Source organism: Protopterus annectens, chromosome 12.part0, assembly GCF_019279795.1.
Source record: "Protopterus annectens isolate FY-2018-M chromosome 12.part0, PAN1.0, whole genome shotgun sequence".
Taxonomy (NCBI): domain Eukaryota; kingdom Metazoa; phylum Chordata; order Ceratodontiformes; family Protopteridae; genus Protopterus; species Protopterus annectens.
In genome coordinates, this window is record NC_056746.1 from 603840774 (window position 1) to 603867578 (window position 26805).

Here is a 26805-nt window from a genome sequence, read left to right on the forward strand (position 1 = left end):
GGCATCGGTGCCGACGGTCCTTGACGCCGGCAGCTGCCTGGAGCATCTTGGATCTGACCAGTTTGGATCCGAGCTGCTCTCGGAGCCAGAGCCTGGGGGTCGGATCCAAGGGAGTGGAACCTTTAAATTGGCTCTGACATTGTCAGCCCAGGTTTCCTGTCTCGGAGCTCCGGCCACTTCAGGTCCAGCTCCGATTCTCGCATCGGACTCAGGGAGACCGGCCTCCTTATTGGCTTCACAGGATGTCCGCTCTCCTTCGGCATTCAGTGTGGTAAAACATGTCCTCTCCGTCGGATCAAGGGCCCTGACCGCCCCCTCGGGCTCCATCCAGACCCCCTCGGCTCTGTCTACGGTCCCCGTCGTCTTACCAGAGGGGACAGCCTGTGCCCTAAGGGCCCCAGATGGTTCCCCCAGAGGAGCAGATGGCTTGTGAGCACTCCCCGGAGAGCCCCATGGGAGATGTGCCTCGCAAACATATGTGTAAGAGGAGGCACTTGGACTCCCCTGAGTCCCTAACCGAGGACACCGACTTTGATGAGTGGGAGGGCTCTCCAAGGTCACCTCCCGACTATGTCTTCTTTGGAGACATCATGGAGATCCTGCGCCAGCGAGGAGATTGGTCTGCCTCCAAGCCCTCCTCTGATGAGTCTGTTTCTGGAGGCCTTCGACACGGGCCCGTCTACCTCTTGTGTGCCCCCCCCACGGATCCTTTAGTGGATTTGATCAAATTGCGGGCGTGGAAGGAACCTGATACCATGGAGCCGATCCCCAAGTGCCCCGATAAGGTTTTGAGTCACCTATAGGCAGGCCTTCCTGGAAGAAGGGCTCCCCTGTGGACGCCATGGTGGTAGCAGCAGCCACGAAGAGGGAACTATCTCAGGAAAGTTCCTTTTTTCCACCCTCCTGACCGAGAGTTTCAGATGATGGACGGGCTAGGGAAGTGGGTGTATGCTTCAGCTACCTTTTCAATAAGGGCGCTGAACTACTTGGCCCATGTCACGAGACTCCAACGCGACCTGGTGAAGGAGCTGGAGGAGTCTCCACCCAAGTCCATGTCGCAAGAGGACAAGGCTTTGTTCTCTGCGAAAATGGCCACTTTGAGAGTAGTATCGAATACGTCCATGCGACTCCTCTTCCATGCAATAGAAGGAGCGGCTAGGGCTGCTGGGTCCAGCGTGTCCATGAGGCGTAATGCCTGGCTCAGGTTGTGCCAATTTACTGAACCCTTTAAGGCGTCTTCTGCCAATGCCCCTTATGACAGCTTGACTCTGTTCGGTAAGACCATCAAGGAGACGCTAGTCCAGAGTGAGAAGGATGGGAAGACGCTGTCTGCCATCGGGATCCACTTCTCTAACCCTCAAAGGTCCTTTTCCCGGAACCAGAGAGGGCAAAATAAGATGTGGTTCCTGAAGTCTCAGTATTCCCGGGACTCTCTAGGCTCTTCTTCCCCCAGTGGCAGAGGTGGACAGAATGGATGCCAGCCCAGAGGCCGAGGGGGTCCATGAAACTTCGGGTCTCGAACCTTTCTCGGAAAGACCCGGGCAGCAGCCCTGAGGCGTTGCCCAACTGCTCTACTCTGGAGGCAGTCAAGGGACGATTGTCCTTGCGACCTGGGAGTCCATAACAATGGACCACTGGGTGCTACAAATCATATCCAGAGGATATTCTCTCCCCTTCGTGGGTTCTCCAACCCCTCCCAAACACCTCCAGGACATTCCACCCTTGCAAAGGGAGGCAGCAGCACAAGAAATTTCCAAGCTGCTAGGAAAACGAGCCATCAAAACTGTCCTCCCAGATCAGTCCAGATCAGGCTTTTACTCCAGGTTCTTTTTGGTTCCAAAGAAAACAGGGAACTTGAGACCCATTCTGGACTTTCTCTATCCTGAACCTGTCAGTGGCCAAAGAAAAGTTCCGGATGGTCACACTACAGTCCATCATGCCGTACCTGCAAGAGAGCGACTGGGTGTGCTCATTAGATTTCCAGGATGCTTACTATCACATAAAGATGCACAGAAGTTCCAGGAGGTTCCTCCGCTTCCCTCTAGGAGCCAATCATTACCAATTTCGAGCCCTACCCTTTGGTCTCACCACAGCCCCCAGGGTGTTTACCAAAGTGATGGCAGTGGTAGCGGCTCACCTGAGGCTTTAGGGGATTCAGGTCAATTCGTACCTGGACGACTGGCTCTTCACTGCTCCCACCATTTGTCTACTTTCCCAAACCAGGGGCTACTTTCTGACACTTGCCCGTAGTTTGGGTATCACAATCAGCACATCCATATCTCTGCTAGAGCCTGTACAGGTGATGGACTACATTGGTGCCAGGATAGACACACTCCAGGGCAAAGTGTTCCTGACCTCCGAACAGATCTTCAGCAAGTGGGATCAACCTTGCTGCGATCTCTTTGCATCTCCTTCCAACGCAAAGTGCAGCAGGTTTTTTGCTCTGAACCCCCCCGCTGGGGGAGTCCCCTAGAGACGCTCTAGTTCATGCTTGGCCTCCCGGTCTTCTGTATGCTTACCCTCCAGACCTTATCATCCCGAGGTTTCTGCAGAAAGCTTGTCGACTGGGGAGCAAGGTGATCCTCATTGCCCCATTCTGGCCTCACTAGGTATGGTTTTCCTTCCTTTAGTCTCACCTTCTGGCTCCACCTTGGATCCTAGATCCCTTTCAGGATCTGATTTCACACCCATCGGGGGTGTCTCATCTGAATCTGGACAGCCTGAAGCTTACAGCTTGGCTGCTCCCATTCCCGTGATTGCTAGGACTCCCAGACTTTCCTCCTCAGTTAAGTCTATTTTGGTAGCTGCTCATAAGTCTTCAACCAGAAAAGTTTATCGCACCAAGTGGAAATGTTTTTCTTTTTGGGCCACTCAGAGGAGTTTAGATCCTTTCACAGCTCCTATTTCTGCTATTCTTGATTTCCTAGCTGATATTTTCCAGCACTGAGCTAGTTGTTCTACTGTCCAAGTTCAATTGGCTGCCATTTCTCATTTTCATGTGGGAGAGAATTCTGCATCCTTGGCATCTTCTAGACTGTGTAAAGCCTTTATTGAAGGCACTTTTTTTTTGCTGCACCCCCCCCCCCCAGTCAGAGAACCTGTCGCCCCCGTGGGACCTTACTATGGTTCTTCAAACTCTGGTTGCTCCGCCTTTCGAGCCTGCCGCTACTGTTGATCTAAAATTTCTATTGTGGAAAACAGCTTTTCTGGTCGCTATTACCTCTGCTAGGAGGGTCTCGTAATTGCAGGACTTGTCCATAAAATTCCTGTACATGATTTTTCATAAAGATAGTTTCCCTTTGCACCAATCCATCCTTTCTTCCTAAGGTGGCATCACCAGTCAATGTCAAACTATAAATTTGCCTGTGTTCTTTCCTAATTTTACCAACAAAATGAAATACAAACTACACATGTTGGATGTTCACAGACAGTTTCTATTTACACAGGACAAAAAAATGTTCGTAAATCTGATTGTTTTGTTCTGTAGACCCTTTTTGGGCAAACCTATTTCCAAGGTCACGATAGTGAGATGGATATCTTCATGCATCCTGCAGGTCTACAAGGACAAAGGCATGTCTCCTCCAGGTCAGGTTAAAGCTCATTCCACCAGGTCCATGGCTACATCTGCAGCTTTCTGGTCTAGGGCATCTTTAGATGACATTTGCTCAGCAGCTACTTGGTCCTCATCTCATACGTTTATCTCCCATTATAAATTGGATTTGACATCTAGAAGGAGAGCATCCTTTGGCTCCGCGGTGCTCAGGAATATCCTTCCATGAGGGCCACCCAGGAGTTTAGTAGCTGGGGACTCTGTCCCACAGGTTGAAGATCAACTGAAGTAAATTACTTCAGATAAAGAAGTTATGTACTCACCATGATGTTCCATCTGAGTAGTTGTACTTCATTTGTCTTCAACCATCCCTCCCTCCTTCCCCCAGACCTTTGGCGTATGTTCAGCCTACAGTATAGGTCACAAGTATGTTATCAGGTCGGGTTATAAGTGTAAGTTCAGCAAACCCAATCTGGAGATGAAAGGCAAGGGAGGTGTATTATGGGCAAGGGGAGGAGTGTGGAGCTCAGAGCTGATGCTAGTAATCTTTGCCGGCTCGGATCCGATACGGATCCGTATTCCCACAGGTTGAAGACAAATAAAGTACAACTAGTCAGATGGAACATTATGGTGAGTACACAACTTCTTTTTCTCTCAGCTTATGCAGTAGTCTATCACAACAGCAAGGGATCTTGAACTTAAAACATCTAAGTCTTGCAGACAGAGGACAGGACTTGATCCTGTGTAGCTAACGTTTCTTTGTGAGGTGCTGAGAATTTGTAGGGAGGCTAGATAACACTAGCAAACCCTACTTTGCAAAGTGGTCAAAATTCTTGCTTTGGTAAATAATTAGTGACATTTTTCCACCTTGTTTGCCATGAATCTTTCTTGGACATTAGAGTGCACCTGTTAGCTATTTCAGGTTGCTTGCCCTTAGAGCTAGCATTAACAACTGTGCCTTCAGCTGAGCGGCTGTTGCAGTTGAGGCTGCCAAGGAAACTGGTACCTCCTGCTTAGGACAAGAATGTCATTTTGGAAAACCTGGCCCTTACTCTGTTCAAACCTAGGCTCCCTACTCATGTGAAGTTTCTTTGTTGTGTTGGGGGGACCCATTTTTTTGTAGCCATTATCTTATCTAGGAGGATAGCAGAATAGCAGAAATGCATGTCCCTTTGTGCTTGTGTGTCTTACATTGTCTCCACAAAGACAGAGTGGCCTTTAGATCCAATCTCTCATTTATGCCAGAAGTAATTTTAGAAGTGAATGTAAATCATGCTATTCAGTTTTCTCCCAAAACTTCACAGAACAAAGGAGAAAAAATTATTGTACATCTTGGCTATGCATAGACAAGTGACAGGACAAAGAAATGTAGGCAGACAGACAAGCTGTTTGTATCCTTTGTGTCAGGCAAGCAAAAAGACTTCTTTCTAAATATACTCAGTCCAGATGGTTGGAATGTTATGTCTCGCTCTTTCTTGACCAGTGTGGTAAGTTACAAGGTCAGATTTAGAATGCACTGCATAGAGGCAACTTCTACTACATGAGCTTTTTTCAAGAGTATTTCAGCATAAACTGTAGAGGGTTGTGGAAAGAAAGTGTTGAATTGAGGGAGCAGATATCGCAGTTGCAATTAAAAACTGACTTGCTACCAGGTTAAATGACAAGTTATTTTTTCACGTGTTTTAAAACGTAGGAGAAATAGAACATAATAAAAGTGTGGATGTGTTATGCATATTGCATGACGTATTGTGTTGCCAGATGGTTTATGACATGACTGGATTTACTGTGTTTACGTGAGTGAATTGTGGTTGGCTTGTGTATGTTATGAACAAATCCATGTGCTGTAGATAAAAGTGCTTAACAGTTTAAGTATTTTTTGGCTCCATATTTGGACAGAGTAGGTATATGTAAGCTTGGGGGTATGACGTGGCCACCCTCATGGTAGATTCAGTGGGGCTCCCCCTAAAAAAAATTACCAGTGAGGAATTTTTCAGTGAATTTGACTAGTCAACATGATCAGTTACACTCATCCACATGAAACCTTGCCAACTTTGCTTTTGAAAAATTATGAGGGATGCCTTCAGTTTGTTTTAATTAATACTGATGTTCATATGTTAGAATTGTTTAATGCGGACTCCAGTGAAAATGGGACCTCCCAGCTGGGCTTTTTCAGTTAACAAATATTAATTAATATATAAAAAAAGTGTTACATAAATTAAAAAGAATTAAACAAAACAGGATGCTTACAGTAAAATATACAGCTCGGTCCTTCAGCCATATTAGGGACGGTACTTGGCATAGGCAGACAATATTTTCAGTGTTGATTATCTTTGTAATTTCACCCTCCAATGGACCCATTTAAATTACAAATTCTCTTTCTGAAAAGCGTCTGTCTCAGGAGTGCGTAAGCCAAGAACGACATCATGTCCAAAGGGGCGTTTAGAATACCAGTAAGTCTTTGTAACCCAAGTGTCTTTTACTGGCAAGGTTATGTGTGGCAAAACAATTACTAGAATCTCTCTGGTCCCACACCTTCCATGTTTCCATTAAGAGAACTTCCACATGCAAATGGGAATCTCATGCTGAACCCCCCACATTAGAGCAAACTGTTTTAGCCTTAGAAAGTCTCTTTCAGCAACATTGCTCCACAAAAGTATTCCAAACTCCTCTTGGGTTCTTACAAATGATTTCAGCCATAGTAGAATTACTCTGGCCTTAAAAGGCACATGTTAACAACCAGCTTCAAATACCTGAAGGCAAACTATCTCAGCTTAAAGGAACCAGTTGCCTTTACATTGCTCAAGTGTATTCTTCCCTGTGAAAAATATTTTCTAGCAAAATACTTCCAACAAATCTAATTTTACTGCTGACTTCCACCTCTCTCTTTTCGGTCCTGTTTGGCTTGCCTGTTGGGCACTCACCCATTGGAATCACCACACTGTGTTAACAGATGATCCCCCTGACAGCTTGAAACCACTGGCTTGAATTCTGTTAACATGTCTGTGTGCCTAGACAAACCACCCACATTATGGTGGTGAACACTGGAAAGATGATGGATCTGCAAGTGAAAAATGTAGAGTGTTAGGGCCCATCTGCAGAGCTTCATATTCCCTTCCTTTTTGTTACTGAAGCTATTGGAGAGCGGTGTGATCTGTAATCAGGGTGAACTCCCTTCCCAGCAGATAATAGCAAAGGGACCTCCAAGTCCATGTTACGGCCAAGCTTTCCCTTTCTCTCATTATGGAGTATTTTTTGTCTTTCTAAATTTCTTGCGGAGATAACAAACTGGGTGTTCCTCATTGCTCAACTTGCTGCCCCAGTCCAACCTCTGAAGCATCTCTGTACAAAGTGAATGGAGCTGAGAAGTCTGGTGTCATCAAGATTGGTTTAGCAAAAAGGCTTTGTTCAAGCTAGATAAAGATTATTTTTTTTTTTTTTGCTCAAGACCTGACACAGACTTTTAGACATAGAGGCTATCAGTCCAGTTATTTGAATTAAGTTAGGCAGCCAGTTGATTCATTGCCACATTCCTCTGTGTTTCCCTAAAGGAACAAGTAGCTCAGTTGATACTCTTGTACATTTTGCTACTACATTTGGTTCTAACTAGTACTTTATTTTTACAGTTATACAAAATCTTTGGCCTCTGTTGAAATCTAACGTTTTGATAATTTTTTTCCAGATATCTGTAGGTTTAGCTACAGGTGTAATAGGAATGTAGCACAACATTTTAATAATCATAAGTTTCCTTTTAATCCTGTATTTACTGTTATTCCTACTACTATTAAGGGTAGTCATATGTGGATTAGATGTTCATTCTGTGCTCATATTCTTATTACAGTGTCATTCTCCACTAGAAATTCCAGGGTTGTCTTTCATATTAGATGTCATCTGTGAAGTCACTTGTTGTTATTGATGTTCATCGTGCATACAGCTGCAGTAATCACAGATGGGTTTTCAGCCGTCAGGCAGTCCCTCGGTCGGCCGAATTCCAAAGTCTTGGTCCAGCGTCGGTTTTCGTCGCTTACTCTTCTGACGTCAGTAAGGCCAGAGTATATAAGACACAGCCGACGCCATGTTCTTCAGTCTTTTTTGCCGCGCGGTGCCCGAAGCAGAAGCAGTTCGTAAGTGCCGGTCGGCCAGCTCCTGAATTACGAAAAAAAATTGGAACCGAAGTCTTCTTTAAAGCTAAGTACCCCATTGGGGAAACTTTTCTTGCCTCAGACCGATGTCAGAAAAAGTTAATAATTGTATTTCTTGTGGGAAGCAAATACCGCATAAGGATTTCCATTCCCGTTGCATACCTTGTTTGGGCCCAGACCACGACGTCTCGGGCTGTCGCTTTTGCGCTACCTTCAATAAACGCACTATCAAGCGTCGGGCGGAGTTCGCCCAACACTACTTTGGTAAAGGAACCATCAACTGAAAAAGTTTTGTTCAAGGACCTTTCATCCAAAGGCCTGGAAAGTGGACGCCCTTTCATTCAGTTGGACAGCATGGACAGTTTATGCATTCCCACCTCTGCCCCTTCTGCCCAAGGTGCTTTTGAAAGCAAGAACAGACAAACCGAGGATGATACTGATTGCTCCAGATTGGCCAAGGCAACACTGGTTTCCACTCCTGAGGAGCCTAACACATACTCCTGCCTGGTCCCTACCTCTAATGCCTCTCCTACTGACTCAGAACAGCTACAAAACTCTTCACAGTCAGCTGAAAACACTCAACCTCACTGCATGGAAAATTCATTGACACCACAACAGTCCCTACTCTCCAAGGAGGTGCAGGATGTCATTTTGGAGGCCAGAAGACCATCTACTAGAAAAGCTTACTCTGCAAAATGGAAGCGGTTTTGCTGTTGGAATGAGAAAAGAGGCCAGGACCCTAGAAAATTGAACTTGCCTCAGGTTTTACAGTACCTAGCTGAACTGCTGAACAGTGGACTTTCATTTTCTTCCATAAAAATACATGCCTCAGCCATTTCTGCAGAATTCAACACGGAACCTCCTTTATTCTCTCACCCACTCTTACGACAGTTCCTCAGAGGGGCTAAGAATATAAGACCTCCAAGGAAGCAATGAATACCAGCCTGGGACCTTAATTACATACTAGAAAAATTAACATTGCCTCCCTTTGAACCTGCTGCCTCAACAGATCTGCAACATTTGTCCTGGAAAACAGCTTTCCTTCTGGCCATCACTTCAGCTCGTAGGGTTTCTGATCTACAGGCCCTCATGGCGGTGCAGCCCTTCCTCATCTTCCATCAGGACAGGGTTTCCCTTCGTACCAACCCATCTTTTATGCCAAAAGTGGTATCCAGGGTAGCCTTAAATCAAGCCATACACCTACCTACCTTTTATCCTAACCCTGAAAACAAAGGGGAGAGGCTGCTTCACACTTTAGACATCCATAGGCAGCTACGTTATTATTTGGACAGAACAAAGTCCTTCAGGAAATCAGAACAACTTTTGTGTCCTATGCCGTAGGGGCTCAAGGGAAACCAGTTACCAAACAGACCATTTCCAAGTGGATTGGCCACTGCATACGGTTTTGTTATTCCTGTCATGGGAAATCTGTCCCTACTGGTATCAGATCTCACTCCACCAGGGCCACAGCCACCTCTACAGCCTTCCTCAGAGGCGTTCCTACTAAGGATATTTTGGAGGCAGCCACTTGGAGTTCTGTACATACCTTCACAAAACACTACCACCTACCCTTATATTCCAGAACAAGAGCAGGCTTTGCCACTGCTGTTTTGCAGGGCATTCTGGCTCAACCCAGTTCCTCATAGTACCTACCACCCTATGCATAGCTTTGGGACTCTACCCATCTGTGATTACTGCAGCTGTATGCACGATGAACATAGTACAGTTTTGTACCTACCATAAATGTAGATGTTCGAGTGCTAATACAGCTGCAGTACAGGTTTCCCTCCCTCCTTCCCCACTTGGTAAAGGCATGGGGCCTAACAACCTCTTCATACCACCTGACTGGGTTATCCTGCTATGTTTTATTTGCTTGCTTACACTGATTTTGCATTACATTGCATTGCTTGCATATGTAGATAAGCCTTATTTATGTATTGCCTTCCTTTTGGGGGCACCTGACATCTGGGGCAAGAAAGACTGAAGAACATGGCGTCGGCTGTGTCTTATATACTCTGGCCTTACTGACGTCAGAAGAGTAAGCGACGAAAACTGACGCCGGACCAAGACTTTGGAATTCGGCCGACCGAGGGACCGCCTGACGGCTGAAAACCCATCTGTGATTACTGCAGCTGTATTAGCACTCGAACATCTACATTTATGGTAGGTACAAAACTGTACCTTTTCTGCTCCTGTAGGAGAAGTTTCAGAAATCTTATTTCAGCACATCTAAGTGTCATCAGATGCAAAAAGAATTGTAGTGCATTGTATAAACATGTTTGGCCCTTCAAAGGGCAATATTCACCTTTGCAGGATTCAGAGTATTTTTTAATGATAAAATGACTGAAAATCAGATTCATTTTTTGCTTAATAAAAAGGAAAATGTATGGGTCATTTTAACTGGGACTTTATTCCAACCTGGTTTAAATGGTGACTTATTATAAATGTGTAAACTTATTGTATTATGCTGTCTAATGTATGTTCTTGAAGTCATTGCTGGAATACTGATGTCATCAGTCACATGACTACTTTGAGTTATGTTTAATTGAATAAGTTGTTTAATTTATTACTGAGGAAGCTCCATAAAGCAGCAAACTGGTTTATTTTAATTAACTTTATTTTCCAGATATGTGGTGCTTTTTGTATGTTTTAATTAGTTTTGTGCACCTTATCCAGTTTTTTAAGTATTAAAGTATTTTTGATCATGCTTGTGGTATGGGGTTGAATGAGATGACTGACTTAAGTTTTGCTACTAAATGGGAAGACAGTGTTTTACTGTGTTGGGCAAGATTGAGCCTGATGCGTCAGTTTCAAGTTCCATTTCCAGATCCATTCGCAGGATGGCGAGTAATGTACATTCAGCTTTCCAGCATCTTTGTTCAGACACTTTGAACATTAAATTCTTCAAGACTTGTATTAAAGTGGACATGGTGACCTGTGGTTTGCGATCTGTTATTCAACCAGGGGTTAGTGGTAATGACAGTGTAATTTAGTACTGCGGAAGCTGCATGTAGCAGCAAAACTGGTTCATTTTAATAAATCCAAACAAAAAAAAAAAGAAAGAAAAAAACTTGAAAAATGAAACAAACTAATAAATTAGTGAAACACCTAGAAGGACTGGACACCTTCCCCAGTGGTCCACTAGTTTATTAGTTTGTTTCACTTTAGTAAATGTTATTTTCTTTATTGGGTGCTGTGTTTTGGTGTGTATGTGGTGTGTTCTGCTTAGCTTACGTGCATTTTATTTACTTTTGACTTTGATGTGGTGTGTGTGTGTGTGTGTGTGTGTGTGTGTGTGTGTGTGTGTGTGTGTGTGTGTGTGTGTGTGTGTGTGTGTGTGTGGTGTGTTCTGCTTAGCTTACGTGCATTTTATTTACTTTTGACATTGATGTGGTGTGTTCCTTGTGTGTGTGTGTGTGTGTGTGTGTGTGTGTGTGTAGCCATATGCTGAAAGGCCAGATGTTCTTCATTCCACATTGCTGCAGTCCTAACCATTGGGGTAGTCCGCTGTCCCAGTCGGCCCGAATACCAAAGTATATGGCTGACGTCGGTCAAGGCGCATTAGTCTGACGTCAGGACGTCAGAGTACTAATGCGCATGACCGACGTCATATCCTCAGTCTTTTTTGCCGCATGGTCCGATGCAGAAGCAGTTTTGCGAGTGCAGGTTGGCGTTCTGAAATTTTCTGAAGTCGGAGTTTCAGACCGATTCAAAGTTGGCTAAGTACCCCGTTGGGGAATATTTTGGTTTTTTCTTGCCTCAGTATTTAACCGGATGTCAGAAAAAGTGAATAACTGTATTTCTTGTGGGAAACAGATACCTCATAGGGATTACCATACTTTGTGTATACCTTGTTTAGGGCCTGAGCACGACGTTGTTGGATGCCGCTCTTGTGCTAGATTTAACAAACGCACTATTAAGAGAAGGTTAGACTGTGCCAGGTTGGTTTTTGGGAAGCGTTGTAATTATAAAATGCCGTCGGATGCTCCGACGCCCGCTTCGTCCAAAAAGCGCAAGGGCAAAGCAGCAAAGCCTAGAGTGGAAGAACCGACAGTCCCGGACGTCGGTTCTTTAGAAGGCTCAGTGGAGCCGGAGGTTCTGCCAGGAGTTTCTTTGGAGTCTCAGGGAGAGACTTTACTGTTACAGGATGTGTCCTCTCAGGAGGTAGGCCAGGCTGAAGGGGCTTCTCAGGTGGCTGTTCTTCCCTCTCTTCCTAAGGTGGTTAGAGCCTCCCCTTCTGTTTCCAAGGCTTCTTTGAGAGGCAGGCCAGGTTTAACTTCGGTGGGGGTTTCTCCTAGCTCTTCAGGATCTTTGCCTAAGAAACATATGCTTAAAATGGCAGAGGATTTGATTACTATGATTAGAGGTTCTATGCCCCCTCCTGATAAGAGGCCTAGGGTGGAACCTGAGTTTGAGAGTTTTGAGCAGTGTTCAGAGGCTTCTGAGTCTTCGGCTGAAGACTTGCAGGAGTATCCTCCTTATTCTGATTCTGATGTGGATGATTCTACTCCTTCAGCTTCTCCTCCTGAGGATTTTTCATTTTCAGAGACTCTGCATTCCATGAGGGAGCATTTTAAATGGGAAGGTCAAGATTTCTCTGATTCCAGGAAGAGGCTTAGGGAATTCTTGTTTTTACCCCAGCATAGGCCTTTAGCTATACCTCCTGTTCTGAATGTGGTGGAAGATGTTTTTGCAGAGGCTTCCCTGAACCCTGATTCTTTGCCTCCTGCCCCAGTTAAACCGGATAGGTACTATAGGGTGCCTGAAGCTCATAAGTATCTTTTAAGAGTCCTAGGGCAGACCCGAAACTGTCTCTCAGGGGCCTAAAGGTGTTAAGGCTTCTGTTGTTAAAAATCCTGTTCCTCCTGATAAAGAGGCAAGGGCTTTGGATAGATGGGGAAAGAAAGTGTATACTACTTTCACTTTAGCCATGAGGGCGTTGAATTGCCAGTTTCACATGTTAAAATATCAAAATTATCTCCTTTCACAATTGAAGTCTAAGGTGGATGCTCTGGCGGAAGGTATTGAGTGTAAAGAGTTGCAGGATTTAGTTCATGTGTCTGAACAGGTGGGTAAGCATTCCTTGCAATGTGGTTTTGATGCTGTGCAGGCCTCCTCGAGGGTGGCTGCCACTGGTTCTGTTCTTCGTAGGCACGCCTGGTTGAGGGATCAGAATTTAGCTGAGCATGTTAAGACAAGGATTTTGGATGCTCCTTTACAGTCTGACGTGTTGTTTGGTTCGCCTGTGGAAGCAGTTTTAAAGAAAATGGAGGACAAGGCTAAGTCTATGCAAACTGTTAAAGATTTTTGCAGGTGCAGCCTCCAAGTTTAGTAGAAATTGGCCTACTAAGGGATGGACATATCCTGCTTATGATTCCCAGTCTAGGGGTAGGTCTAGGCGTGGTAGGGGCAGAGCTCAAGGTTCTTTTAGGCCTAGAACAGGGAGTTCACCTGCTCAGACTTCTGGTGAGGGCAGGGGTCAGTCCTTTCGTAAACAGACCCAATGACCTGCCTTTTCAGCTGCCAGCACGTTCTCGTCTGGCAGCACCTTTGGGAGGAAGGTTGGCTCTTTTCAAAGAAAATTGGGATTTAATTACCCAAGACAGATGGGTTTTGGATATCATTCACCACGGTTACAGGTTTTATTTCCATACCTTGCCTCCTTTCAAAGGCATGCCAGACATTCCTCCTCTACAAAGAAAAGAGGCTCACAAGCAAATTTCTCTGTTACTCCAAATAGGGGCCATTCAGCCAGTTCCTGTGCCAGAAAGGGGCCTAGGATTTTATTCTCGCCTGTTCCTAGTACCAAAGAAGGGGAACACATGGAGACCAATTTTGGATTTATCTATCCTCAACACTTATCTGGACATTCCCAAGTTCAAAATGTTGACGTTACAACAGCTTTTACCTCTGCTGGGCAAAGATCACTGGATGGTAACTTTAGATCTCAAGGAGGCTTACCTTCATGTGCCTATCAGACTAAGTTGCAGGAAGTATCTGCGTTTTCGAGCTGGAAATTCCCATTATCAGTTCTCTGCATTGCCCTTTGGCTTATCTACTGCCCAGAGTATTCACAAAGGTTCTGGCTCCAGTGATAGCTTACTTCAGGCTAAAAGGAATTCAAATCTATCCTTACTTGGACGACTGCCTGATTCTGGCTCAAGAAAAGGAAGACCTTTTACAGCATTTGGAATATGTGATAGCAGTGCTAAGATGCCTAGGGTATTCTGTGAACGAAATAAAGTCCAGTCTAGTACCCTCTCAAGACATGTGCTTTCTGGGTGTGAGACTGAATACAGCAGCCCAGATGGCCTTTTTAACCCCGGACAAACAAAAGAATCTTTCCATTTACTTCCATCAACTATCTCTTCAGTCTGGGCTGACTGCAAGGACAGTCCTTCAAGCCTTAGGGTTCATGGCATCTTGTATTCTGGTGCTTCCCAATGCCAAACTGCATATGAGGAAGCTGCAATGGTATCTCAAAAATGTATGGACACAGCACTGCCAGGATTTGGACACTGTCATTCAAATAATACCTTGCATTCAACAGGAATTTTTGTGGTGGGCTCAGGAATGTCACCTAAACAAGGGACTCTCTGTGACCCGGCCAGAGGCGAGTCAGATTCTAACGACAGATGCCTCAGACATTGCTTGGGGAGCTCATCTAAATGGAAAGTGGATACAAGACAAGTGGCCTGCCAGACTACAGCATCTACATATCAACATGAAGGAGATGTTAGCAGTCCAGTTTGCATTAATGGCTTTCAAGGAGTTACTTCTTCCAGGGCAGGTGTTGATTCTAACAGACAACACAACTGTCATGTGGTACATCAACAAACAAGGGGGAACACATTCTTACCCGTTGTGCAGGCAAGCAATGATTTTATGGGAGACTGCGCTCAGCTTGCAACTAACTCTTCAGGCAAGGTTTCTGCCGGAGCACAGAACTCCTTAGCAGATGTGTTAAGCAGACAAATCATGGATCCCCACGAGTGGAAACTGGATCTTCATGTATTTGAAATTGACAGTGTCATGGGGAACTCCAGACATAGATCTGTTCGCTTCTCCACTAAACCACCAGCTGCCAAAGTTTTGCACAAAGAGGTTTCATCACACAGCTTGGAAAGTGGATGCTCTTTCTTTCAGTTGGAAAAATCTTCATGTGTATGCCTTTCCACCTCTGCCTCTTCTCCCAAAGGTGCTCCTAAAGGTCAGACAAGACAAGCCAAGGATGATTTTAATAGCTCCAGATTGGCATCGGCAACACTGGTACCCATTACTGAGGAGTCTGGTAAGGAAGCCTCCATGGCCTTTACCTTTGATTCCACACCTGTTGTCTCAGAGGGACGGTCACCTGCTCAATGTCAAGCTTCACTCTCTTCATCTAACAGCCTGGCATATTCTGTTTTGAAACACAGCAGGTCTCAACTTCCTCAACAAGTTTTAAATGTGATTATGGAAGCCAGAAGACCTAGTACAAGGAAAGTGTACGCAGAAAAATGGAAGAGATTTTTATTTTGGAGTGCAGCAAAGAATTTGGAGATTTCTGAGCCTAATTTGAGTGTGGCTCTTCAATATCTTACTGAGTTATTGGACAAAGGTTTGTCTTTCTCTTCCATTAAGATTCATGCTGCAGCAATTTCAGCTCACTATGATTGTGACCCACCATTGTTTTCGCATCCTTTGTTCAAGCAATTTCTTAGAGGGGCAAAGAATATAAGACCCCCAATGAGCTCCTACTCCTGCTTGGGATCTCAATTTTGTGTTGGAGAAACTTACTCTACAACCTTTTGAGCCTCGGCTTCTGCTGAATTGAAATACTTGTCATGGAAGACTGCTTTTTGTTGGCCATTACTTCTGCAAGAAGGGTTTCTGAATTGCAGGCCCTTATGGCGGTAGAGCCTTTTTTGATTTTCCATAAGGATAGGGTATCATTACGTACTAATCCTTCTTTTATGCCTAAGGTGGTTTCTAGTGTGGCTTTAAACCAAACTATTCATTTGCCTACTTTCTATGCAGATCCCCAAAATAAGGGGGAAAAGATTTTGCACACTTTAGATGTACACAGGCAGTTGCGTTATTATTTAAGCACGACCAAGGATTTTAGGCAGTCTCAGCAGTTGTTTGTTTCTTTTGCTTTGAGTTCTCAGGGCAAGCCTGTGTCAAAACAAACTATTTCTAAGTGGATTGGGTTTTGCATTGCATTTTGTTATTCCCATCATGGCAAGGAGATTCCAGCTGGGATTAGGCCTCATTCCACTAGGGCTACTGCCACTTCAACAGCATTTCTAAGGGGGGTGGCAACTAAGGATATTTTGGAGGCAGCTACTTGGAGTTCAGTGCATACTTTCTCTAAGCATTACCACCTTCCTCTCTACTCTAAATCTAGGGCTGGTTTTGCCACAGCTATTTTGCAAGGCATGTTGACAGCTCCTGCTTCTTTATGATTTGCCAGCCTCCCTTACCTCTGCTTTGGGATTCTACCCAATGGTTAGGACTGCAGCAATGTGGAATGAAGAACATAGTACAGTTTTGTACCTACCATAAATGTAGATGTTCGAGGATCCACATTGCTGCAGTCCAATTTACCCTCCCTCCTTCCCCTCTGTGTTTAGGGGTGGTTGTGTGGGTGAGGTTATTCTCTTGTAATTTTGTATATATTGTACATATTTTTGGTGCAGGAGTGTTTGGTGTTTTTGGTTTTAGCCTTGTCTTTTTAGGGTCTTCTGACATCTGGGGCAAGAAAAGACTGAGGATATGACGTCGGTCATGCGCATTAGTACCCTGACGTCAGACTAATGCGCCTTGACCGACGTCAGCCATATACTTTGGTATTCGGGCCGACTGGGACAGCGGACTACCCCAATGGTTAGGACTGCAGCAATGTGGATCCTCGAACATCTACATTTATGGTAGGTACAAAACTGTACTTTTTTTTTTTGTTTTTGTGGACTTCTGAAATGGACTGTAAAGGAAGTAGTGGGTGAACAGTTTGCCCAAAGACCTGCCAGTCCGCACTTGCTATTAGACTGGTAAAATAACAGCTAGCCACCAGAAATGTCTGCCAAGTAAGTTGAGGAAGTTGAGATAACCTGGAAGCCATTTTTGGTGGCTTTTGAATGATACGTTATATAAGGACAGTGAAACCAGGAACCAAACAAATAGTTGCCGAGAAGAACAAAAACTCCAGCACGACCATCCAATATGAACTGCCAATTTTAATATACAAAAGATAGTTTAAGCACTTTCATCGGGATTAAAACAGACTTCATCAGAAACATAACTAACCACCTCTCAAAACTTTAAATAGCATTTCACATCAGTCACGTCTAAAATAACATCTAGCCAGTGCAAACAACTTAATTAATTGTTTATTATTGTTAGTTATGTTCCTGATGAAGTCTTTGTTTTAATCTCGACGAAAGCACTTAAACTATCTTTTGTATGTTAAAATTGGCAGTTAATATTGGCTGGTTGTGCTGGAGTTTTTGTTCTTCTCCGCAACTATTTGTTTCACGTTATATAAGGAACCTCAGACTGCAATTTGTATAAATTCTGTTATCCCAGCTGACAGGACAGGCATTAAAATCATATGTGAATTTAGAGGGGACTGATTACATAGCATTTGAAAAAGTTAAAAAGGAACTTTTAGCTAGAGCTGGGATACCTTCTGAAGAGAAAGCAGCTGTGAAATTCCATAATTTGATTGTTAATGCTGACAAACAGTAAGAGCTCAGACACAGGACTTGAATATATTTTAAAGTTGCCATTAGGATGTGATAGTAGCAGTTAAATTGAAATGTGAGTTCTAACAGTGGGCAGATTTAAATGAGCATTATGTAGTGCTGTGAGAAAGTGGGTGATAAAAAGTGATGTGAATAAAAAATGTTCCTAGATATTAACAATGATTTAATTAAATTATTAAATTGCAACCCTTGTTAACATAGCATTAGTATAGTCTGATTTTATTACTTGTAAGTGGCAATATTGATTTTTTTCCCCTTCAGTAACAAGCTCCTTTTCTCTGCAAATTATTTTGGCTGTGTTCCAAATGCACCAAGATCACTATTGATGGTTTGCATATGTATATAATGTGGTGTAGTTCACATAAGACATTGTACTGTCGTGTTAAAATAGCATAAAAGGTAATTACAGAAGTACAGAAAAAGTAAGTTTCTGGTAGCTCACTGTTTTGGAATTACTTCATTGTGTTTATATTCTGAAAGAACATCTTCAATTTTTTTTAGGAGAAGTATTAAGGATGTTGGAAAAGGAAGGTGTTTCTTTATCAGATTTAAACCCTCTCCCATTTGATTCTATGTAAGTACACACAAATGTTTTTAATTTACAGGACTTAATAGTAATTTAGTTGTAAATGAGCATATTGGCATTTTTCTAACAGTTTTGAATGTCCATATTCGTAGCTGTTTCTGAAGTGGCATTTATTAGTAAGTTGCTGTTGCTTAATAAGAAATATTCAGCAATTCATTGCTGAACCATCATTTATCTTTATATTCTATATTAGTTCCCTTGAGTCTGATGCTAAGAAAATATGATTTTTTGCTGTATTTTTCAATTGAAAAAAAAAACAAGAATATTTGGACATCTTCAGATTAGTTCATGGCATTATATTTCATTAGTGCAATGTACTAATGAAGAAGTTACCATGAGTCAATTAAATGCATGCGTCTCTGAACTGGCTTTAAACCAAACTACACAACTGGCAGTATTTTCTCATAATCCCAGAACAAGGTCCCCGGAGAGAACTTCCAGAAAGATCTGTGAGTAATTCTGTTTTTTTTTTCTGTTTATAATGTGCATAGTTGCATTTCTTAAATCTTGCTTTATTACTGTGTTTTACTCAAGATATTTTTCTTGGAGTTTTGAAAGTTCTTGATTAGCTGAAAGAAAATATGTATCCATTCTGTTTGTGTTTTTAGTTGTTTCAGTTTTGGAAGGAGTTGAGAAACAACCTTAATATTTATGATCAGAAACTCAGGTTAGTTACTGTAGTATCCTGCTGAATACAGTAGCGCAGTATGTTGCTGTTTTTTTGGGATTTATTTGATCTGATTTATTGTTAAGGCAATATCAAGCCTTTTAGTCTAATGGGTTTTTAAATTTTGTAGATTTATAAGACAATCTTTCATTAACTTCTCTGGTGTGTGAAAAGAATTTACTGAGAGTTGATTTTTGCACTTTATAGCTTCATAGGTGAATATAGGTTTCTTAAGCTAAAAGCCTATTAGCCGTCAAGATGCGTAGGATCCCATTTGGGGACTTAACAGGTGCCCATGTAATTACATATATCCTTTCTTAAGGTAAGGATTGAAGGACTGAGTTTGAGAGAGGAAGCCTATATCATGGACATGTGAGTCTTGTATGGCTTGATATTGTTTTTGAAGATTCCGGGTCACCAGTAAGGGGAGGGTACTCCACACAAAGTTTCAGATAGTAAGAGGGTCCTTTAATGATGCATTTTTTTCATGTTGAAGACAGAGTCATTTCTAGTAGTCATTTGTGTTTAGTGTGAAGTGCCATTTGAAAGGGAGTGGGGGGTCAGTACTGTTAAAGACAGTGCTGTCACCAAACACCTAGATGGGCCAGGCACTGGAGACAATTTTGACATCTGAGAAAGACATGCTAAAAATGAGTGGCTGAAGGACAGATCGTTGAGTGACTCCTCTGACAGGGGATAAGGATATGAGTCCTTTTACTACCTGTTGTGTATTGTCACATAACCATTTGTAAACCCAAGTTATTGTGACTTCATTTACCGTTTTTTTTTTCTTTAATCTGTGTATGATTCCATCATGGGGTTAGTGTCAAATACAGTGACTAGACTGAGGAAAACTGAAGGGACAGATAAACAAACCTTCATTCAGGGTAGTGGCCAAAATTCTGAAGAAATGTATGGGGTTAAACATAAAAGATCAATCTTTTGCAAAGCTAACCTGGCTTAGGTCACAAAAAAGGAGGTTTTTGTGGGTCTGCCTGTGTAAGTTTTTAATGGTTCTCGCCATCACCTTATACACTGTACTTGGAAGGCTGTGTTCTGTGGTCTGATATGAACAGCATTTACATTAAAACTTAGGTGAACTATGCAGAGGTCTGTTGTCAATGCAGTTTGTGAACTATGCAGAGGTCTGTTATCAATGCAGTTTTGTTATTGATCATGTTAAGTGTTAGATAAAATCTTTGTTTATTTTGCATGTAGATTGTTTTTGCAATTGTTCATATAAATTATGACAAACTGCTATAAAATATGTAATACAGAAGATAAGTATTCCCTTTGTAGTTAGTTCTATGTATTGAAATGCCAAAAATATACAGTGGTGTGTGTGTGTGTGTGTGTGTGTGTGTGTGAGTGATATGTAAGGGGGTGGGTTTGTCATAATGGTTAAGGTGTTTACCACACAAACACAAGGTGCAGGGTTTGTTTCTCACCATTGAGAGAAATGGGTTAGGCTTAAAATTGCCCACGAGGTTAACCTATGTGCATGTGGTTGCAGTATGTAAGAATAAGTGTTCATCAGAGCAAGCACTCTTAGGCTTGTTTTTTTTAGCCTTTTCTGCTGCTTGGCATGTGGACTGTGGAACAGCACAATCTGGGAATCTGCCCATGAATCTGTCCTTACTGAGCTGTTGTGCCAACTTGTAGTTGTATATATAATATGCAGGGGGTGTGGGGTGCAAAAAAATTTTGATTTTTTTGTTGTGGTTTGTTTTTCACTCTTTTTTGATTCAATATAATATGATCACTTGTTTTGTGTTAGATTATTTTGACAGTTTGCTCACTGATTAGATAATTGTGTGTGTGTGTGTGTGTATATATATATATATATATATATATTGACAGTTTGCTCACTGATTAGATAATTGTGTGTGTGTGTGTGTGTGTGTGTATATATATATATATATATATATATATATATATGTTCTTCTACAGGTAGTTAACGAAAGACACATGCTCCAATAAATCCAGAAAAATAGTACCTTGGTATGGAAAAACAAAACGAAGTGTATTTAAAAAGAGTTTATTGCACTAATCACAAACTAAACACAAATGCATTTACACCATCAGCGTTTTTGTCTCATCCGTAAAGACTTCATTAGATGACAATCTGTTTAATGTTTACCATTTTTATAACCTCAACTACTTAAAACGAACCAATCAAAATGTGTTGAATCACAAATAAATACCCAGTAAATAAGATCTGTGAATGTAAAACCCCATGTTTAAAACCATCATATTAAATGTACATAAATATTAAAACATTGCTTTTTTTAAAAAAACATAAATATTGGTAGTAAAAAAAATACATGAGCAGAAAATTCTTGTAAAAAGCATACATGTTGGTTAAAACCAATGGTGAAACACCCTCTAGTGGTCATTGCAGGGAATAACTTATCTAAAGCATATAACTTGGCAGACCTCATCTTTAATAGTGGAATTATAGATATATTGTCCTTTAAACCTGGGGTGGTTGCTGCTTCCAGGGTGATTTGCCACCAGAACTCTCTAAATTCATTTTTTTCCTCCAATAGTCCACCCCTCGTTTCCTTCTTTACTTGTTCCACAACAAAAAAAGTGAAGTCTGCTTTTTGGCATTCTTTTGTATGCGTATATAAAGCATTTGTCTCCTTTTTGTTCAAAAGGTCATACTTGTGTTCATAGATCCTTCTCTTTAATTTACGTTCGGTTTTCCCAATATAAAAGGATCTACATTCTACACAAGTTGCAAGATACACTATCCCCATGGACTCTCAATTGTAATAGACCCCACTATCCATCTATTTCTGCTCTCAATAAAAAACCTTATCCACATTTGCTATGTTTCCACGTTGGGAACAGTATCCACATTTATATGTTCCTATCCTCCTCTTATTAGTTATTACGTTCCTGCCCTCATTTTCTAAAGTGTTCTTTAAACTTTGAGTTTTTGTATACAATTTTTAAGGGTTCCTTCGGTAACTTTTCCAAAATCAGAAATAGATACAAGTCTATCCCATTCGGACTTCATAATTCTCTTTGTGGGTCCATCTAAAGCATTGTATTCCAACACTACAGCTCTTCCATAGTTTTGCTTCTGACCAATTTCTGTGTTATCTTGTTCATTTCTGCTTTCCCCTAAAATAGACTTAAAAATATTATGTCTACCGACATGTATTTTGGCCATAATCCCATTCACTAAGTCAGGCGGGTAACCCTTTCCAAAAAGAACCCCTTCAACACTCACATTCCTTCTGGAAATCATCTTCCAAGGATGTCATCCGGCTCCCTCGAACATATTGACCCTTTACTATGTTCGTTTTTGTAATGGGAGGGTGGGCACTATTGTAATGAAGGAAGGAGTTGCAAAAAGTGGGCTTTCTAAAGATCTTAGACTCAAATTTACCTTTAGATTTGTATATTTCCGCATCCAAGTATTGTAACTGTTCATTTGAGAGGTTGTATGTGAAATCCAAAAAGGTGGTTGTACTCTTCATATAGCCCATACATTCCTCAAACCTTTCTCTAGTCCCAGTCCATAAAATTACTATGTCATCTAAAAATCTCTTATAGAGGGTCCAATTTGATGTTTATTCAGATCTTAATATATATCTTTCCTCCCATTTTGCTAATACCAGGTTGGCATAAGTTGGGGTGCAAGCTGCGCCCATCGCCACACCTTGAACCCGTTAGTAGAATTCACCTTTAAAAATATAAAATTGTGTTTTAAAACTAATTCAAGTAACCCTAAACATACCAGTTTCTCATTGTGACTCAAATCAGTCTCTTTGTGACTCAAATCAGTGTCTTCAAAAATAATTTCTTCCACCATACTCGTGCCTTCATCATAGGGAATGCTTGAAAATAAATTTATCACATCTATAGTGATAAATATAAAATTTTCCTGATACAAGTCATGCTTAATTTCCCTCAAAAAGTCCCATGAATCTTTCAGAATGACTTTACTGTCCATAATCTTTTAAGTTTGCTGTCCACATATTTTGCTAATGGAAGGGTTTTCTACCCCTCTGCCGATACTATCTGTCTCATTGGTGGGTCGGTTTCGTCCTTATGGGTCTTGGGGATCCCTGAAATGGACTGTATTCTTGGTTTATCTACCTTTAAAAACATTTTTCCATCAATTAAACCTTCCATGCACATGTCCTCTAACGTGACATCGATCTTTTTTATAGGCAATATTTACCTCATTTTTTGACACACTAACATATTTAACATCATCCTTTAAAATTTGGTTAATCTTCCCCTCATATATTAATATTATCCATCATTACAATTCCCCCCACCCAATCAGGTTTCATAACCCGAACTTCGGTATTCGCCTTTAATTCCATTAACACTTCCTTCTCTCTATTAGTCAAGTTTGGCTTGTATCTAACTTTACTAAATTCACTTCGTATCTCTTTTTCAACCACTTTCTCGAAGTTCTTTAACTGGGGGTGCAAGGGTGGATTAAATATATTTTTTCGTCTCAGTCCCGTATCTGTTTCTATAGAGTTTGAAGGCAAGATCAACCCCAAATTAACTTTTCTGGTGAGCATTTTGATATCCATTAGTGTCTTCGTGAGGTCTCCTTTTTTGGGGGGAATAAATTTTGGTACTTTTCCATTATCGGGGAAGCAGTTGTAATGATCGCTTGAAAAGTTAGCACACGATCACAATGATTGCTGCCAATACTATAAACATTCTCAGGCACCTCCTTCCTTGCCTCAGTCTCAAATGCTTAAAATGGCGGAAGACCTTATCATGCTGATCAGGGGAAGCCAAGCCAAGCTACCCCCTCCAAAAGGAAAAGAGATCTGTCCCCTGTAGTTTTGTCTGAACAAGAGTCAGATGAGACTGATACATCTGAATATGAAGACATGCAACCCCTCTCTGCTTATGAGGATTCTGATTCAGAGGATTCCATCCCTTCAGTCTCTCCCCCAGAGGATTTTTCCTTTGGGGAAACCCTTCATAGCTTAACTCATTAACCCCGACTACCGTCTCTTAGTGCCTTTGAGCTTACCTCCAAGCGCGCTATGAGACAATAGGAATTGTGAGCTGTTACCCCCGAGTGCCTTCCACAGACAGATGAAATTGTAGTGTAGGTTTGTAAATCGGCTTAGTGTAAAACACACTGAAATCGTAACTTAACTTGTTGTTTACCTAATATAGTTAAGATTCAGCGTGTTTTTCCATGCTGGTCACATTAAACTTTTAGGAGAAAATCTCCTTTCAAAGTGTTTGCTCAAGCAAGTGGTGGCAGCCAATCGGATTCCTGCAATCCAAGCCACCACTTCCATAATTTCCTTGTAACCGAACCTCTGGAGTCTAGCGTTACCAAGCAATACAAGTTTCATTTTCAAAAAACACATTTTAAACATTAAAACATGGTCAAAGTATAGTCTAAAAGCACTCCTGTGCACTTTCCCTTGGAAATCCAGAGATAATTGACTTTTGGGAAATTTTAGTGTAAACAGGGAGGGGAGTGAAAGTGGTATACCAGTTACTACTACCGATTGTGTCATCTGCAAGACTGAAAATTCAAGGCAGGAAAGGAGTTTCTAAGGCCCTGTTAAAGATGTGAGATAGGCTTATAAGTTAACCATTTGCACTTTAACTTCAGGACCTGGAGTGAGCTGAGCGTCTTGTGTGTTAGACAGTAAATTAAACCGAGTTACAACACACTAGTCATAACTAAACACGGACGCAGGCCCATTCTTCCTGACTGATTAAACTATTATACAAAAAAAGTATCTGCGGCATAGATGTGGATGCATATGCTCTAAAAGGCCTTGTTTCTGTTCCCTTCTATGACCTGGGAAATTGCCTGGTCAGAATTTGCGAGCATGAGAGTGATGTGGGGTGTGCACAGAATGGGGGTGTTTTTATTTTTACAAAAAGTGAAGCTCTGTCCTTTTCGGTGAACATGGGTTATGTATTGTCCTGCAGATTCTTAAATTTCTACAGAACATGTCTCGCTTAAGGAGTTACATTCTCTGAATTGAGTTATTTCAGTTGGTTGATAATGTTATAGGTTGCAATGTTCTTAGGTAGATCGTATACAATCAACCACCAGACAACCAACAGTGTACCATAGGACATCCAAACCTTGACTTAATGTCTGCATCAGTAAACGTCACGCAAGACAGATACTTGGGAAGATTTTGTGAGTACATATCCATATTAGTCTTGAACATTATTAAGGTATTCTTTGCTTAATATGCAGAGATGGTGTAATCCATAGGTGGGGTATGTAATAGAATAAGATCATGGTGTGCCAACATGCTTTATTAATTAGTTGATAAAATTAAGGTCAGTGTAATAAGGTCAGTGTATTCATTAAAGGAACTACTAGGTCTGCAAAGGCAGTCTAATAAAAAAACGACAATAGGTCTAGAATAATGAGATTTTCTATGGCCCGAAATGCTAAACATAGATTATTAGAAATTAGTTTTCAATAAGTAGAATACAAATAGGGGGTGAATGGTAAACTTAGAATGCAGGGAGGGAGTCTTTAGGAAATTAAAATAGAGGTAGGCCAGTCTGGCTTATGATTTTTTTTGTGTGTGTGTGTGTGTGTATATATATATATATATATATATATATATATATGTGTGTGTGTGTCTAGAAGAGGTGAATTGCTTTATGTTTTGTTGGAAGAACTGGAAATGGGTATTTTGTTCTTAATAAGAACAGTGTGCTCTTAGAAGAAGTTTTTATTACTACTTTTGTCCTATAGAATAGTTGGAAAATGGTAAAAATTCATCATGCGCAAACTGTTTAAAAAGAAAACTTCAGTGGATGAAATGATGGTACAACACCTGCAGAACAACTAAACTGAGAAAATGAAAATAAGAGCCGCTGCTAGTCTGTAACGGCACAAAGTGCTTTTGTCCGAGATCCTCACTTTTATGTATGTCCGAGCATGGTAACAAGGAAAATAGTTACATTTCAGTAAGGTAATTAATGGGTGTACCATCATTTACATTTTAAAACATTCAGCTCTGATTTTCTATACATGTATACTCCAGCAAGGTAAGGAACGTAGCTGGAACAGCAAGACTGTAATTGGCAATATAATCCACCACAGAATCCACCAACGTAAAAAAAAATAACTTCTTTATTACACGATACACTCGAACAATTGAAATCAAACACTAGATAAGCGCTTTCATCTGCCATGCGCAGACTTCATCAGAACTAGTGCTTGCCACCATTGCAAGATATTTAAACCAAACTTGGCGCCAAACTCTATGCGCTTTCTTAAAAACACACTGTATCATATCCTCCCTTCATATGCATAATAATAAATAATTAATTTACACTACTATATGCAATTCTCTATATTAAAAACCTTATGATATATTAGTGAATTAATATAAAACTCATAAGGATACTACCTAATAATACTTTTAAAAAACTTTATAAAAAATTTTATAAAAAAAATTTTAAAAACATATGTATGATAAGTCCATATATGTAATTTGTTTAATACAAGATGTACAACCATACCTTAATGTGAACACTAAAATTATAAACAAATGTTGGGGCTTACAATAAATTAAGAGTCCATAATCAAAAACGGTTTAATACTAATGTATTCATTAATACCTGGACTCCTAGTAGAATCAGTCAGCATCTGCCATTTGCTTTCCTTACAAGCTAATCTTGTTTTCCAATCACCTCCATATAGTATGTCCCGCTCTTGATCTATAATAAAAAATAAGAAAATATGATTTTCCCCACGTTCCTTAATGTGTCGATATAGTGCATTTTTACTATCTTTAACCTGTACTCTATAGTAATGTTCATAAATGCGTTTCTTTAACTGCCTCTCTGTTTTGCCTATATAATAGGCTGAACATATCTTACATAGAGCCAGATAAACTATATGTTTAGTATTACAGTTTCCACCTCTACTTGTAATCAATGTATGATTTACATCCCCTAATTGAACCTCAGTACTCTCATTAATATATCTACATTGATTACATCTTCCACATTTCTTAGTCATAATGTTTCCATGCTTCTTCGTTATCTTATTAGAATTTACTTTTTCTAACAATCTTTTAATATTTGGACCCGTCTTCTATACTATCCTCGGTGCAATTCCTAAAATT

At 41.2% G+C, this 26805-nt stretch overlaps 1 protein-coding gene across 1 annotated transcript in view; it reads left to right on the top strand.

Annotated features, from left to right (window-relative positions):
• CIAO3 (cytosolic iron-sulfur assembly component 3) overlaps positions 1-26805 on the top strand; it is a 573125-nt gene that overhangs the window by 351416 nt on the left and 194904 nt on the right. The window contains exon 8 of the mRNA XM_044088947.1: positions 17937-18009. Within this exon, the coding sequence (XP_043944882.1) occupies positions 17937-18009 (73 nt within the window). The remainder of the gene's footprint in view (positions 1-17936; positions 18010-26805) is intronic.